Raw genomic sequence first — 14,931 nt, 5'->3', positions numbered from 1 at the left:
AGGAAATACTCACGGAATGACCGAATGGTCAGGTACACACCCTAATAACACTGGAAAGAATACGGTATCTCCATTCTTATCATGGAGCAGAGACCACAGGCCATCTTTCCAGGTGCTGGACCTGGGGTCTGAAGCCCCAGCCATACTTCAGGATGACATGACAAGACCTGCCTTACATTTAAGTCTTAACTCCTACTTTGGTAACAGCGACAGTTTCCCTTTACTGAGTGCAGCGTTCCAGGTGCTGAGCCACGCATGCCACCCATGACCTTGCTTCATCCTCGCCACTGCCATTCCAAGTGGTAACTATGATGCTCCCGTCCACACCCCGAGGGCCTGGGATTCACACGCTAGTCAGTGTGATCCCAAGGGTCGTGGTCTTAACCTTCACACTCGCTTACGCTCTAGGGCTCTGGCTCCTCACATACAAATGGCATTAGCAGCACCAGCCCTGTCTCACTGCAGGGCTGCAAGGGTGACGGCATAACGTACATGAAAACCCATCAGAAACTCGTGTCCCTGATGGCTAAGAGCCCAGTGACACTTCGCCTCTGCTCCTCCCACCCTCTCCAGCTCTGTCCTGTGCCTTCTCACCCCCAGGGCGCAGGGAACCTCTGAAACCACAGGGCAGGTCAGCGCGTGATGGGGCTCTTGAGGAAGGGCCGACGGGTAAGGACCTCACACTGCCTGCTTCCGGCCATCACAGCAGCGAGTGGAGAGCAAGGGACAGCAAGCAGAGGTTGCTGCCAACACCCAGCGTGCACGGTCCTGTCCCTGGTCACTAGGAACTGGCTGGCGAGTAGGCACATTTTTGTGAGGGGTATTTTCCACTAGAAGTCTCCTAGAAGCTCTAGTGGACATCTAGACCATTTGGGCGTTGAGACTCTAAACAATTTGATACACTTTTCTGTGTTCAAAGATTTAAACGCTCCTCGGCCTGTTCACTTTTCCTCAAGTGGCGCCAGGCTCAGAGAGAGTGGATTCCAACCCCACTGAGCGCTTTCAAGCTTTGCCTTCCTCCATGGGGGTAAGAACAATACCACAGGCAGGGATTTGTGTGAATGCTTCGAATTCCAGAGGGCAGCCAATCTGAGCTTGGATGTTATCAGAGAGAAATCGGGCAGGAGGAGTAAAATGGCCACACGTGGAACGTTTCCTCATGGAGCTCTGCTCCACTGGAGGATGTCGGGCAGAGGAGGGTCATGGCCACACGGCAGCAAAGCTGGTGGCCTTGTGTGAACCACAACAGTAACTGTCGTCAGCCTGGGCACTGGATGGTAGGCAGCTTCCTATCCAGTTTCGTCCCCGTGGGCCAGAGACGAGTTAATGGAGTGTGGTTTAAGCAGTAAAAACTGAGGTGTGTGCCATCTGACGGTGCTGGGATAGACAGAGCAGATGGGTTTTAGGTTCTGCCCTTGGGAATGAGGAGAGTCTGCTATTGGTGGCCCTGGCCGGCTCTGTGTTCAGTAACAGCTGAGTACATCTTTGTGGAACATCCACTGTGCTGTGCTGGGTGCTTAGCTTCCAAAGATCAGTAAACTGTGGGTGCTGTCCCTGAGGAGCTGGGGGCCCAGGCTGAGGATGAAGGAGCAGGCAGGTAACATCAGTGACATGGTTAAATCCAAAGCAGAGTTATAGGAGCACAGAGCCCTACCCTAGCCCCAGCTCCTCTCTCCCCTCCCCCTCTCAAGTGCTGTCTATACACACTGGCTTCCTCTCTTTACCCTCACCTGGCCACTCCCCACCAAGAGCCCCTTGACAACTCAGCTGTGTCTCTGGTGGGTTGAAACACCCCCCCACTCTTAACGTCAGGAGCCCTGGCTTTCCTCCTACCCGTTGCTGTTGCTTCTCCATCTCCCTAGGCATCTCTTTCTCCTTACTGTGGTCTTAAACAATGGCTTCCTCAGCTCTGCCTTGAACCCTCCTTTTCCTCTTGCCCCATGCTCTCCCTCTCCTGTGGTTGCAGTCACCGTCTGTACGGCAACAACCCCTGAATCCATACCCCTATACCTGTGCAGGCTTATGCCCCCTCTCTAGTTCTACCTGTGTTCTCTCCAGCACTGAACTCACCTGAATTCACCTCCCAGCCAAGCCTGCTCTCCCTCCGGAGCCACCGTCCACTCGCTGATCTCACCTGTGATGTAGAGTCCCTCCTGGCCCGCTCCCTCGCTCTTATATCCAAATGCTCACTGTGCTCAACTGTTCACCAGTCATCTCTACCCCCAGAGCCGCCACCACCGTCTGCGCCACTCTCCAGCCAGACCCCAAACGGCGGATGCACCCCCACCCCCACCGGTACCTGTGTCTCGGGGTCATCAGAGCCCAGGCTGGCGGCCCCCAGCTTGACCACCTCAGCGAGCTGTGTGATGGTGGCCGCTGACGACTGCGCTGCCTGGGCCAGCTTGTCTGGCGTGGACGCAGCCCCCGACACCAGCAGCTTCGTGTCTTCCACCAAGGCCTTGGCTGTCTTCAGAATGTTCTCCCTGAGAAAGCGGGGAGAGGGACAAAGGGCAGAGCTTGGCTACTGGTAGTTAGGAAGCAAAGAAACCCTCCTTAAGGGATTTTTTGTTAAAGGGCTTTAAAGAACAGAGATGATGGATTTCCCCTTCCTTATCGGGGTGCTCACTGTCTTATGTAGGAAAACGGGAAGAGGAGAGTCAGCCCGGTATCCACGGAGTCGATTAATAGTAAACTTCAGTGAAAGATTCAGGCCCACCAGTTTGGCCCTCTTCCCCCAACCCTGTAGCTCAGTGAGAGGTCAGCTTCTTTCCTCTGGTTCCCCCTAAATACTTCACAGCTACAGAGAGCTGCAAGGTCATCAGAACCCACAGGGCTGCATCGTGGAGTGGGTGACAGCATTGGTAATCTCCTCCCTAGCCCAGTTCTGGGACTAAAGAGAGAGGAAGAAAGGTACTGGGTATGCGGCAAGGCTATAGGGGAGGACTCTCCAGTGGCAGATGGAGACCCCAGCACCAGCCTCCAGGAGCAGGGCCTGAGGAGCCAGCGTGGGACAGACAGCAGGCTCAGGGCCCCACTCTCCTTTATGTCACAGCTAAATGGGCCTGTCCTGGCCACTCCCACTCCCGCTGGGGCTGGGAGCAAATCAGAGGCATATCTCTCTAGCTTGGAAAGTAGAAGATCAAAAAGCTGTCCTCTGCCAGAGCAGGCTGGATTGAGGCTGCCAAGGCACAAAGCTGGAACATGACTATGTGTTTACAGTTGGCAAATAGGGCTTGTTTTGATTATGTGGTTCACTTTCTCCCCTTGAGCATCTTATTGAAATCAAAATGCTTAACCGCATGCCTGGCTCCTGGGCAGAGTCTCCCAAGTCCATCAGGCCGGGCTAAATCTCTCCCCATCCAGGAGCCCCCAGGATGACCTCCACCCCCATACCTGTGGTCTGCAAAGGTCTCGTTGTTCTCTGAATTCAGGGTCCCCGCGGTCGCAAACATGATGGTGGTGTCCAGGTCGGCTATAATCCCAGACACAGCGGTGGCGGCTGTGATGCATGCCTGGGTCCCCTTGTTCCCAGCCTGCAGAGCTGATAGCACCAAGGACACCTGTAGGCAGACAGGGGATGTCAGGGTGAATGGGGAAATGGAGAAAATGTAACCCAAAGATTTTCAGGCTCAAGTATCACTGATAAAAAAACCCCACTCAAAAAATAGGAAAGGATGGAATTCTTCCAAACTCATTTATAAAGCCAAAATTACCCTGATACCAAAACCAGACAAGGGTGCCACAAGAAAAGAAAATTATAGGCCAACACGCTTGATGAACATAGTACAAAAATCCTCAAAAAAATATTAGGGCACTGAATTTGACAATACATTAGAAGGATCATACACCATCATCAAGTGGGATTTACTCCAGGAATGCAAGGATGATTCAACACCCACAGATCAGCCAGTGTGATACATCAATAAAGGATAAAAATCTTATGATCATCTCAATAGATATAGAAAAAGCATTTGACAAAATTCAACACCCATTGATAATAAAAACTTTCAACAAAGTGGGTACGGAGGGAACGTATCTCAACATAATAAAGGCTACATATGACAAACCCACAGCTAACATCATACTCAATGGTGAAAAGCTCAAAGCTTTTCCTCTAAGATCAGGAATAAGACAAAGATTCCCCACCCTTGCCACTTTTATTCAACAGAGTATTGGAAGCCCTAGCCAAAGCAATCCAGCAATTAAAAGAAATAAAAGGCATCCAAATTGGAAAGAAAGAAGTAAAACCTCCACTATTTGCAGATGACATACAGTATACAGAAAACCCTAAAGACTCCATCAAAAACTGTCAGGCCCTAATCCATGAATTCAGTAGAGTTGAGGGATACAAAATCAACACACAGAAGTCTTTTGTGTTTCTATAAGCTAATACTGAACTATCAGAGAAATTAAAAAAATAATCCCATTTATACAACTGCATCAAAAAGAATAAAATACCTAGGAATACATTTAACCAAGGGGGTGAGAGACCTGCATATGGAAAACTACAAGACGTTAAAAAAAGAAGTTGAAGAAAACACAAATAAATGGAAAGATATTCCATGCTCACAGACTGGAAGAATCAATATTGTTAAGATGTCCATACTACCGATAGCTTTCTACAGATCCAACACAATCCCTATCAAAATTCCAATGACATTTTTCACAGAAATACAACAAACAATCCTAAAATTTCTATAGGACCACAAAAGATCCTGAGTAACCACAGCAATCTTGAGAAAGAACAAAGTTGGAGGTCTCATGCTCCCTGACTTAAAACTATATTACAAAGCTATAGGAATCAAAACAGTATGATACTGGTATAAAAAACAGATACGTGGATCAATGGAACAGAGAGCCCAGAAATAAACCCAAGCATATACAGTCAATTAATTTATGACAAAGGAGCCACAAACATACAACGGAGAAAGGACAGTCACTTGAACAAATGGTGTTGGGAAAATTGGACAGCTACATGTAAAAAAAAAAAAAAAAAAAATGAAACTGGACCACTGCCTTACAGTATACACAAAAATTACAGTATATACAAAAAATAAACACGAAAACTTTAAAATGGATTAAAGACTTGAATGTAAGACCTGAAACCATAAAACTCCTAGAAGAAAACATAGGCAGTAACCTCCTTGACATAGGTCTTGGTGATGATTTTTAGAATCTGACACCCAAAACAAAAGCCAATAAAAGCAAGAATGAACAAGTGGGACTATGTGAAACTAAAAAGTTTCTGCACAACAAAGGAAACCATCAGCAAAATGAAAAAAGCAACTTACTGATTAAAGAAAATATTTGCAAATCATATATCTGCTAAGGGCTTAACATCGAAAATATATAAAGCATACATACAACTCAATGGCAAAAAAACAACCCAATTAAAAACGGGCAGAAGAGCTGAATAGACATTTTTTCCAAAGAAGACAAACAGATGGACAACAAGTACATGAAAAGATGCTCATTATCATTAAATATTAAGAAAATGCATATCAAAACCACAGTGAGATATCATCTCACACCTGCTGGCATGGAGATCATCAAGACAAGCAACAACATGTATTGGCAAAGATGCAGGGAAAAGGGAACCTGGTGCCCTGTCGGTGGGAATGTAAATTGGCACAGCCCCTGTGGAAACAATATGGGGGTTCCTCAAAAACTACCAACAGAACTACCATAGGATCCAGCAAATGCAGGTCTGGATACTTACCTGAAGAAAACAAATTCTAACTCAAAAAGATATGTACCTCTACGTTCACTGCATCATTATTTACAACAGCTAATCTATGGAAGCAACCGAAATGTCCACAGATGGAAGAATGGGTAAAGAAAATATGGTGTATGTTATCCAGTAGGATATTATTCAGCCATAAGAAGAATGAAATTTTGCCATTTGTGACAACATGGATAGACCTCGAGTTCATTTTGCTAAGTGAAGTCAGTCAGAGAAAGAAATGCCATATGATCTCTTTTATACGTGGAACCTAAAATAAAACAAAAAACCCAAGCTGGTAGATACGGAAAACAGACTGGTAGTTGCCAGAGGTGGGGGACGGGAGTTAGGAGAAATGGCTGAACTTTTTTGTTTGTTTGAATGCATCAAATAAAAATGAAAAACAAAACAAAACAAAGCCCAACCAACCAACCCTATAGCAAAAGGGAGCAGTTTTCTGGTGGGAGGGAAGGTGTGGATTGAACAAACATGCTTCAAAGGCACAAACTTCCAGTTACAAAATAAGTTAAGTACTAGGGAGATAGTGTTCAACATGATGACTACAACTGACTGTCGTATATATTGCGCAGCAGTGTTAAGAGTAAATCTTAAGAGTTCTCATCACCAGAAACAAGTATATTTATTTTGTATCTACACGAGATGATGGATGTTAACCAAACTTATTGTGGTAATCACTTTATATATAATACATGAAAGACAAACCATCATGCTGTACACCCTCAACTTCTGCAGTACTGTGTATCAATTATATCTCAAAACCAGGGGAAAAAGTAAAAAACAAACAAGAACAGTGAATCTTCTCTCTGGGACTCAATGCAGCTGATGGGTTAACACATGTTTTGGTGTCAACATCTCAGGCTGAGTACCAGCATTATCATTTGCTGGCTAAACGACTTTGGGCAACTGTTCAACCTTAGTTTCCTCATCTGTAAAATGGGGATATTATTTCTTGCCTATCAGGGTTGCTGGGAGGAATAAGGGGGGGGGGGGATGCATATCTATTCTCTAGCATGGCACATAGTAAGTCATCAGTAGAGAGCAGATAATTTTAATAGGATTACGTTTCTGGGACCAGAGACAAATTCAGGCTCCTATGAAAGGTGTGGCCATTTCTGTCCCCTCTGATCAGGTTTTCTGTAGAACAGCCTTCTGCTAACACTCATCATTCCTGCCCTTGGCTGCCTCTGGATTTGAAATGCTTCAGGGTGGACCCCATTGTGGCTAGAGCCCGAAGCGTACCTGCATATGTCACCTCTCCACCCAAACGCTCCCTTGCGCTATCACCTGCCCCTAAGTAATAATTCCAGTGACCTGAGAGTCCAGCAAGTTGGCTCTGTTCACTCCAGTGACTTCCATGCCAGAAACCCTTTGCTGCCACCCATCACCCCCTCCAGAACACCCCCACTGTTCCTAGAGACACTTTCCTACAACACAAAGCTAACTCCCCCACACCCTTGGGTACAATTCTCCCCTGCTGTCAAGGGAAGATGAGCTCCTTGCACAACCAGTTCAACTTTTCTGGCCTCCCATGACATTCTTGCCACATCAGCCTGCTCCTCACTTCCCCAAACATCCCCTGCCCCTCCTGCGGTGTATCTGCCCCCTGCCTGCAACGCCCCCTCCCTGTTCTCCAGCTACCAACTGGCTCATCCTGCAAAAGCCAGCTCAAAGTCCTCATCCAGAGTCATAGCTGTGCCTCCTGAGGATTCCACAGTTGCTGCTGTCTCTGCCCCCAGGACAGCCCATTTAGCACAGGTTAAAACAGCATGCATCTGGCGAGCAACTGGAGACTCTTGAGTCTGGAGACCATCTGGAGTTGTCCTATTCATCTCTATGCACACACCCACCATCCTTGACCATGGCTGACCCAAAGAAGAGTCTGAAAATATTCTGTGAATGCGTTGTTTAAAAACACACTGACCAGGACCGAGGAGTTACAGCATCAGTGAGGGGCAGAGAGTTTGTATGCTCTCTTCCTTCTGTGCTGCTCAGATCTGAGCAGAGGTGGTGGACACAGCCTAGCAGGCAGGGCGGGGGGCCCACTTCCTGAGCACCTGCCACGTCCCAAGACCAGCCCACAAGGATTGGTTTCTCTTCCTTATTTGCCTGATCCTCCCTCCTGGAGTTAAATGCTACTATGTCCCACCAGGAAAAGTCAGGATGGCACAGAGCTGGCCTGGGAATGAAGTATCCAGTTTCTGGAAAGAACTCCCAGAGGACAGGTGACAAAGGCCAAGACAAGGAATCCCAAGTCTGGGAGGGACGTTCTCAGCCAGACCGAAAGAGAGAGAGTCCAGAAACAGTGTCCCGCCTGCTACAAAAGGCGCACAAGTCAGCAGTTTATTGAGCGGCTACTAGTCCCTAGGGGATGAGGACACAAAGGTGAGCAAGTCAAGGGCTCACGGCTGGTGGGAAGTTACAGACACAACCAAGCCACGTGAGAAAGACACACCAGGTAGAGAGGGCAAGGCAGGAACACGGAGCAAGAAAGCACCGAAAAGGCTAGTTTAGTCTGAACAGCCGATTCCCTGCTTTTGAGCCTCCTCCAGGTGTCCTAAGGGACACCTCTGCCGGGAGAAGCAGAGACGGAGAACAACTCAGCAAGGTCATGTTGCTTGGTCCCACTGGCCAACATCATGCAGCTTGGACCCCCGCCTTCCCTCCTTCAGGTGCCAGTTCCAAGGTCTTTGACAGGGGAGCTTGGCCAGAGTAACTTCGACAACAAGGAAGGGCTTTGAAAGGAGGGAGAATGCCTTCCTCCAGCTCAGAGATGGATTGCCTCATCCCGTGGAGTCCAAGGAGGCCTGGGCAGGCCTGTGGGCTGCAGGAGACGGCCAGACGTCGCTCGGCCTCGGCGCGGGGCCAGGTACAGAGTGGCCTCTGCAGCGGCAGCTGCCAGGTGAGGGGTCCCCCGCCCGCCCAAGTCCTGTTGCCAGCTTCTAAACAGGGCACAGCTCTATGTCCTGGGGACCCGAGTGAAGGGAGGGGAAAAGCCAGCAAAGCACCGATGCTTCAGCTTGCACTTTGAGTGGTCTGGAGGACAGCTGTCCTGAAAAAGGACTTGGAGAAACAAGCCAGACAGGAGACGAGTATCCTGTGGGGGGTGTAAGGGAGCGCCGGGAATGAAGGGATGCTGAGGACGGGCTTTGTCCAGCAGGGAACCCTGTGGGAGAAGAGCGTCGGAGGATGGCTTACAGACAGCCACAGCCAGGATGTCGGCCACGGTGAACCGTGTGTTTGGCCCTGTGCCAAGCACTTCTACACACACCACCGCATTCCAGTTTCCTAACCCTACGGGCCCGGCATTGTCTTTCCCTGGGCTCATTCTGCAGGCTCGGGAGGGGGAGGTCACTTCGCTGAGACCCCAGAGCCCCACGCACTACGCTACGTATAGGATTCTCTCCACCTCCGACGGGCTCCTGCTCTCTCGACCATGGTGCTGGGCCACTTCGGGCGGGGTGCTCAACGCTTCCCCACTTCACGGTCTCTTCTGGGAGGAAAGAGGTCACACTAAGAGAGCTTTAGGTCCTTCCCAGGGCCCAGCACCTGGGAGCCTCCCAGAGAAGGAAGCCCAGGGGACGAGTGTCAAAAGGGGTTGCAGGGAGGGGCTCCTGGTGCTCATGTGACTTTGCTACGGTCTGTCCAGTCTGTCTGTAGGAAAGCCCATCAACAAAGTGTACCGTGGGGGCCCTGACTTTCGAGGGACAGTCCCTCTCAGTGTCTCAGGGCTATGAATCACCCCATTCCTGGGGAATCCCTGACTGGATCGTCTTTGGCTTAGCTTCCCGCTGATATCCCTGGTCACAGTGGGCCACCGAGGGCCAGTGTGGATTACTGTGGCGGCGTGGGGCCCGAGGGCTGCTCCTTACCTTCTCTGTGACTGCGCGGGCACACTCGATGAGCTCCCTCTTGGTGTAGCTGTCTGTGGGGCACACCTGGAGGGCCCCCGCCTTCTGCACCAGGAAGATGCAGCCATGGCCCAGGTCCTGCACGCGAGTGCGAATCTGGAAGCCGATCTGTGGAGGCAAGCCCGGGGTGGGGAAGGAGAGGCATGATGGATTCTGCCATCGAGGGCTTCCCTACGTGGAAAATTTCTTCTACATCCTATGGGAGCCTGGCTAGGAAAATTCCATTGCTGTTAGGAGTCTGTGCTTGGTGGAGTATGGAATTTGGTTGATTTTACTTCCCTTTTTAGAGCCTGTAAAATGTCCACGGTCCCCAGGAAGCAAGCCTGTGTCTCATCATCTTAGCCTAATGCCTTTCTGATATTTGTTACCTTTTCTGGTGTACTGTTTACTTGCATCCCTAGCCACCTGACGGAAATGTTAGTTAGAAGAACTCGGGGGGGGGGGGGCGGTAATTATTAGTCATTCATGCATTTATTGAGCTCCTGCTGTGTGTCGGGGCCTCTCCTGAGAAGGGATTGCATTTACTTTCATTTATTCTGCACAGCAGCTCTAGAGAGTAATTATAAGTTCAAAATATATAGCTTTGGTAAGAAGCATAAAGCATTCAGGTTCCTGCAAAATTGGTATATTTATAAGCAGAACACCCCCTTCCTCAGCTGTGTCCCGTGGTGAGAGCCACCTTGCTGGGCCCAGGCTTCCTTTCTATCCGGCCAGGTTGTGGTTTCTATATTTTTAGAGCTAAAGGCTCAGCAGGCACACATTCTGTTAATGACCGCTGACTTGTGTGATTATAAAAGGTACTTTGCCTAAAAGAACCCAAATGAGCTCCATGATGGACAGGCTGTCAGCTGTCTCTTTAAGGCCTAATAAATTCTACCTCCCAAAGTTTGCATTCCTCTGGCTGTTCACATCAATTTTCATTTTGGTCTGATCAATACAGCTGCCATAAACAATCTGTCCTCCAGCCCAGGTAAGCAACTAAAAGCAAAACACCTTAAGCTTTAGTTAATAAGTGTTATTTCCAAGACTCCATGAGAGCAAGAAGCTGTGGCTTCTCCTTCCAGCATCTACCAAGAACAACTACTAAGATCTCAGGTATCCTGAGTAAAAGCTGGGAGATCTGGACCACCGGGGTGCTATCTTCCAGCATTGTCCTAGTTGAGTAGTTTAAGGCAGGGGGGGATTGGGGTAGTGAAGGGGGCTGCAAATGTTAACTCTATTATTGAAACACATCATGCTTTTAGGGAAAAAAGTAATTCCCTTATCCCCTTAAGGCCCAAAGGATATTTAAAATCCATTTAACAGGGGCGCCTGGGTGGCTCCGTTGGTTAAGCATCTGTCTTTGGCTCAGGTCATGATCCCAGGCTCCTGGGATCGAGTCCCAGCCTGCTTCTCCCCCTACTTGTGCTCTCAGCCTCTGTCAAATAAATAAAATCTTAAAAAAAAAAAATCCATTTAATGGAAAATTCTCCTGATGCAGAAGGTGGAGCTTTGGCTCTTTTGGGGGTGCTGCCAAAGCCTCACAATCAGGGAGGGCTGCCTGTGGACCATCTCCAGGTGAAATACAACATGAAGATCCTATAAGCTGGCAGCTCTGCAAACAGGTCTACCACTGAGGAGGGGAGAGGCACTCCAGTTCAACCACCCAGCGGAAACACCCAAATGTAGCTGTTTGTGGGGCACGTCTACTGGCTTAAACACAAGGCCCGGCTGAAGCTGGGGGATGCCCCATGAAAGCTGAAAACTCATCCTGGCTCTTGAGCCTTTTCCGATCCCTACACACTCGAGGATCAGAGCTAATCCACAGGCAAGAGCTCTGTGTCAAGGATGACCACAGGTCTCTAAGTGACAGGCACGGCTGGGAGAGCCAGGTAGGGGGCAAATGGAAGAAGAAACAGAATTTCAAAATAAAACTGACCTTACTAGTTCAACCTCCTCGCTGACAAATGAAGAGACTGTGAAGGTTCAGAGAAGTGATGTGATTGGCCCAAGATCACACAGCCAGTGTCTGGCAAAGCCAGATGAGCACCCAGGTCGCTCTACCCATCAGATCAGTGTTTACTAATTTCGTTTTTTCCCCACTTAGCATTGGTACCATCCCTGCACCCCCCAACCCCCGCCTACCAAATCTCTCCTGGAAACTCAACATGTAAAATTGATACAATGTGTTATTAGTATACCCTTCCTTTATGAGTTAAAGTTTATGTCCTTGACTCAATAAAAAGTCAACAATGAGATTAAGTTAATCAAAGTTTAAAAGTCAGATTCTGGAGCCTGATAACAGCCTCAGCCACCGCCTCATTTCTGCATTTTGCTTGGGCTGCGGTGTTGAGAAAATCCTGTTATGTCCGTACAGGTTTTCCTGTAGGCCCCGAACCCTAGCAGGGAGAAGCGGCATCAGCCTGAGGTCTGCATGAAATCACCCAGTGGCCCACGGTAAGGTGCTGGCGGCCCCCAGTGGGTTATCACTGGCCTGGCCCAGAGTTTACTCAAAAACACACACCGTTTTTCCTAAGAGTTTTAAAAATAGTTCAATTATGTTTAAAAAGTGAGCCTTGAGTCAAACGTGCAGAACTTGCAAAGCGCCTCCCAGGGCTCAGAAGAGTAAGGTGGGAAACCCCTGTGCTAGGAAGGACCAGGCTCGGTGTCCCACTTCTGCTCCTTGCTTAGAACCACACCTGAGCTTCCTGTCCACACAATGGTGGGCACTGGGGCAAGCACAGGCATCTTAAGTCACTCCCAAATGGCCCTGGAGGTGCGAGGGTGAAGGGACCTACTCTTCCACTGACTCAAGCCTGAAACCTATGGGCAGACATGACACATCCTCAATGACACTCTCATGCTCCTTCAGCCCCCTTGCGAGAGGCCCTGCTATGAAAAACACCCCAACGTCCTGATGCTCAGCCCCTTCCTTGGAGGGGACACCATGCATGCAGCAAAGGATCCTGCAAACGCACTGCAGAGTTGGGACAGTGGTCATTAGGGAGGAGACTCCAGGTAGGAAGCACCGACAAAGACTAGCACCAGAGAGCAAAGGGATAAGCCTAAGATAAGGCAAGAGTTATACAGAGCCCTTGGGGTTCTTGGACAACCCAGGGCTTGGTCCTGGTCACATGATTACCTTCTTGGTGCCCGGAGGCCACCTTGAGGTTTGGCCACGCAATCCTCCTATATGCTTGGCTGCGCAGTCCTAGTTGGACAGCATGCGGAAGGATGGGTATCATGAAGGACATGTTGAAATAGGCTTCACTTGTTTTCACAGGCTAAGAGGGCTGAATGCAATAGGAAGGGGAGGGATCCAAGATGCCAGCCCCAGGCCTGCCTTCAGCTCTTCACCCCCGTGGGCAGCACGGGCAGCAGGAAAGCCCACGGGCTCTGCTTCTGGCCCAGCCCCTCCCTGGCCATCGACTCCCTGGGTGAGCCAGCTAACCTCCTGGGCCTTTGTTCCCTCACCTGCGAAATGGAACAGAACCTGCTCTACTACCCAGGGCTGATGGAGCAAATGAAAGGTATGTGTGAACACATCTCAAGGTAGGAAATGCCACATGAATGCTGTGACAAGGGGTAGGTTGGGGGGTGAGGGGGAAGGAGTAAAGGCTGTGATACCCTGGGTTTGAATCCTGACGTTGCCATGTTTACTTCTTTACTTACTTGAAACTTCATTTATTCCAAAAAGTTATTTCAAGCGGCTTCCACACTGACTCTTGTAGCTGTGTGCTCTTGGACCATTTAACTAAGTTCCCTGAGCCTCAGTTTGCTAACCTGTGAAATGGGGCAGAACCAAGGATTGTGGAGTTGTGAGGGTACATGGGACAGCCCCCAGCATGGATCTGATCTGTGGTGTGGACTTGATGAACATCTCTCTGATTATTCTTTTCCACGGGTACCTGGGACAGCTAGGGCAGGCACTTAAAGGGGACAACAGAAACAACACATTCTTACTGCAATTTCCCAGAACATTCTGTACTGCTGGAGGAACATCTGAGAGAGGGAATGCATTTTTAAGACTGTATTCAAAAAGATAAGGGCTTTAAAAAGGCTAACTTCTCAAAGTAACACTAAGTTTCTCAGCAAATCTGTCCAGCCCCCAGGGTGATCTGACTTAACCACCAACCAGTGTGTATTATAAAGGAATGTTGCTCAGACATTCAACTTGAGGTTTTAAATTGGCGACTGCAGTAAAGCATGACTCGAACGTCAAGAAAAACCCTCAATTCCCTTCCTGCCCAAATGGCCATTGTCTCCTGCTTTTACGTCCTGGGGGAAATTGGAAGTCTGGCCTTGATGAAGTTTTGGATCAAATTTCACTTGGAGGGAGTCTCAGAAATACTGATCTTCTTTACTGCCTAAAACTAAAGAAAATGTACACATTTGTCTCAGGCTTTCAAAACAATCACATCTAAAACCAGGTCAAATATCATTCGCCTGGAGAGCCTGCGAATGCTGAAAAGCAATAGTGGATGTTGGCTGACAGGCTTTACAGTTTCTCCTTAAAAAGAAAAAAAAAAAAAAAAAAAACATGGAAGGGAAAGAATCATGAGCACAGAACAGAAACAGGGCATCACTTTCCACCTACAGAAAGTGTGTCTCGGAGCGGAAAGTTTTAGAGAATTCCACGGTAGACACCCATCTCATGTTTGGGAAAAGGCTGTGGTTCTTGCCATGGGCTCGCGACAAATGTTCCTACCAGCTTTGAAGACACGCAGTATTACACGCGGTCACGGCAGAGTTCCCTCAGAGACAAAGCCGTAGTCACTAGATCTCCCCCGCACCCCCCCCCCCCCCAGCATTTATATTTAGCACTGGTGGCTCAGAGGATCTCCAATTCCTTCTTTTTTTTAAAAAAGAGAACAGGGATCTTTGATTGGGAAGTGGCCTAAGGGTTTTGACTTTCCTGAAAAAAAGGAGTTTTCACAGTGGTGTTAACGGGAGTTTGAGTTTTCCCTGAAAAAAGCAGCAGATAAAGCTCCTGCTTGGTGTTCAGAGGGCAGACCTTGGGCTTCTCCTGTAGTTGTCACAATCTGGAAAAGACCAAAACGCTGACTCGGCACGGCAGCCTGCAGGACTGGAGCGAGGAGGGAGCAGCTTCTTCCCTGCCCTCGATAGAAATACTTTCACATGCTGTGATGTGGGGCCCTCTTGGCGAGAAAACTAATTCCACAGTCTTGGAATAAAAAAACTACATTGCTTTAGGGATCTCCCCGACCTTCTCAGTTTTCCCCTAAATATCTGTCTGGCAAATGCACACAAAGAATTTTCCTTAGCAAGCCACTGGTAATT

General features: G+C 48.7%; 1 protein-coding gene across 12 annotated transcripts in view; it reads right to left on the bottom strand.

The window, feature by feature from the left end:
* Positions 1–14,931, bottom strand: part of TLN2 (talin 2) — a 429,909-nt gene that overhangs the window by 43,861 nt on the left and 371,117 nt on the right. For all 12 annotated transcript variants that reach the window (XM_034994419.1, XM_034994414.1, XM_034994422.1 and 9 more), the window contains 3 exons: positions 9,613–9,759; positions 3,394–3,560; positions 2,300–2,483 (listed from right to left, as the gene is read on the bottom strand). In XM_034994419.1, coding sequence (XP_034850310.1) covers positions 2,300–2,483; positions 3,394–3,560; positions 9,613–9,759 — 498 coding nt within the window. The remainder of the gene's footprint in view (positions 1–2,299; positions 2,484–3,393; positions 3,561–9,612; positions 9,760–14,931) is intronic.

Source organism: Mirounga leonina, unplaced genomic scaffold (assembly GCF_011800145.1).
Source record: "Mirounga leonina isolate KUSES-001 unplaced genomic scaffold, KU_Mleo_1.0 Mir_91, whole genome shotgun sequence".
Taxonomy (NCBI): Eukaryota; Metazoa; Chordata; class Mammalia; order Carnivora; family Phocidae; genus Mirounga; species Mirounga leonina.
This window is presented reverse-complemented; position numbering and strand designations above follow the sequence as displayed.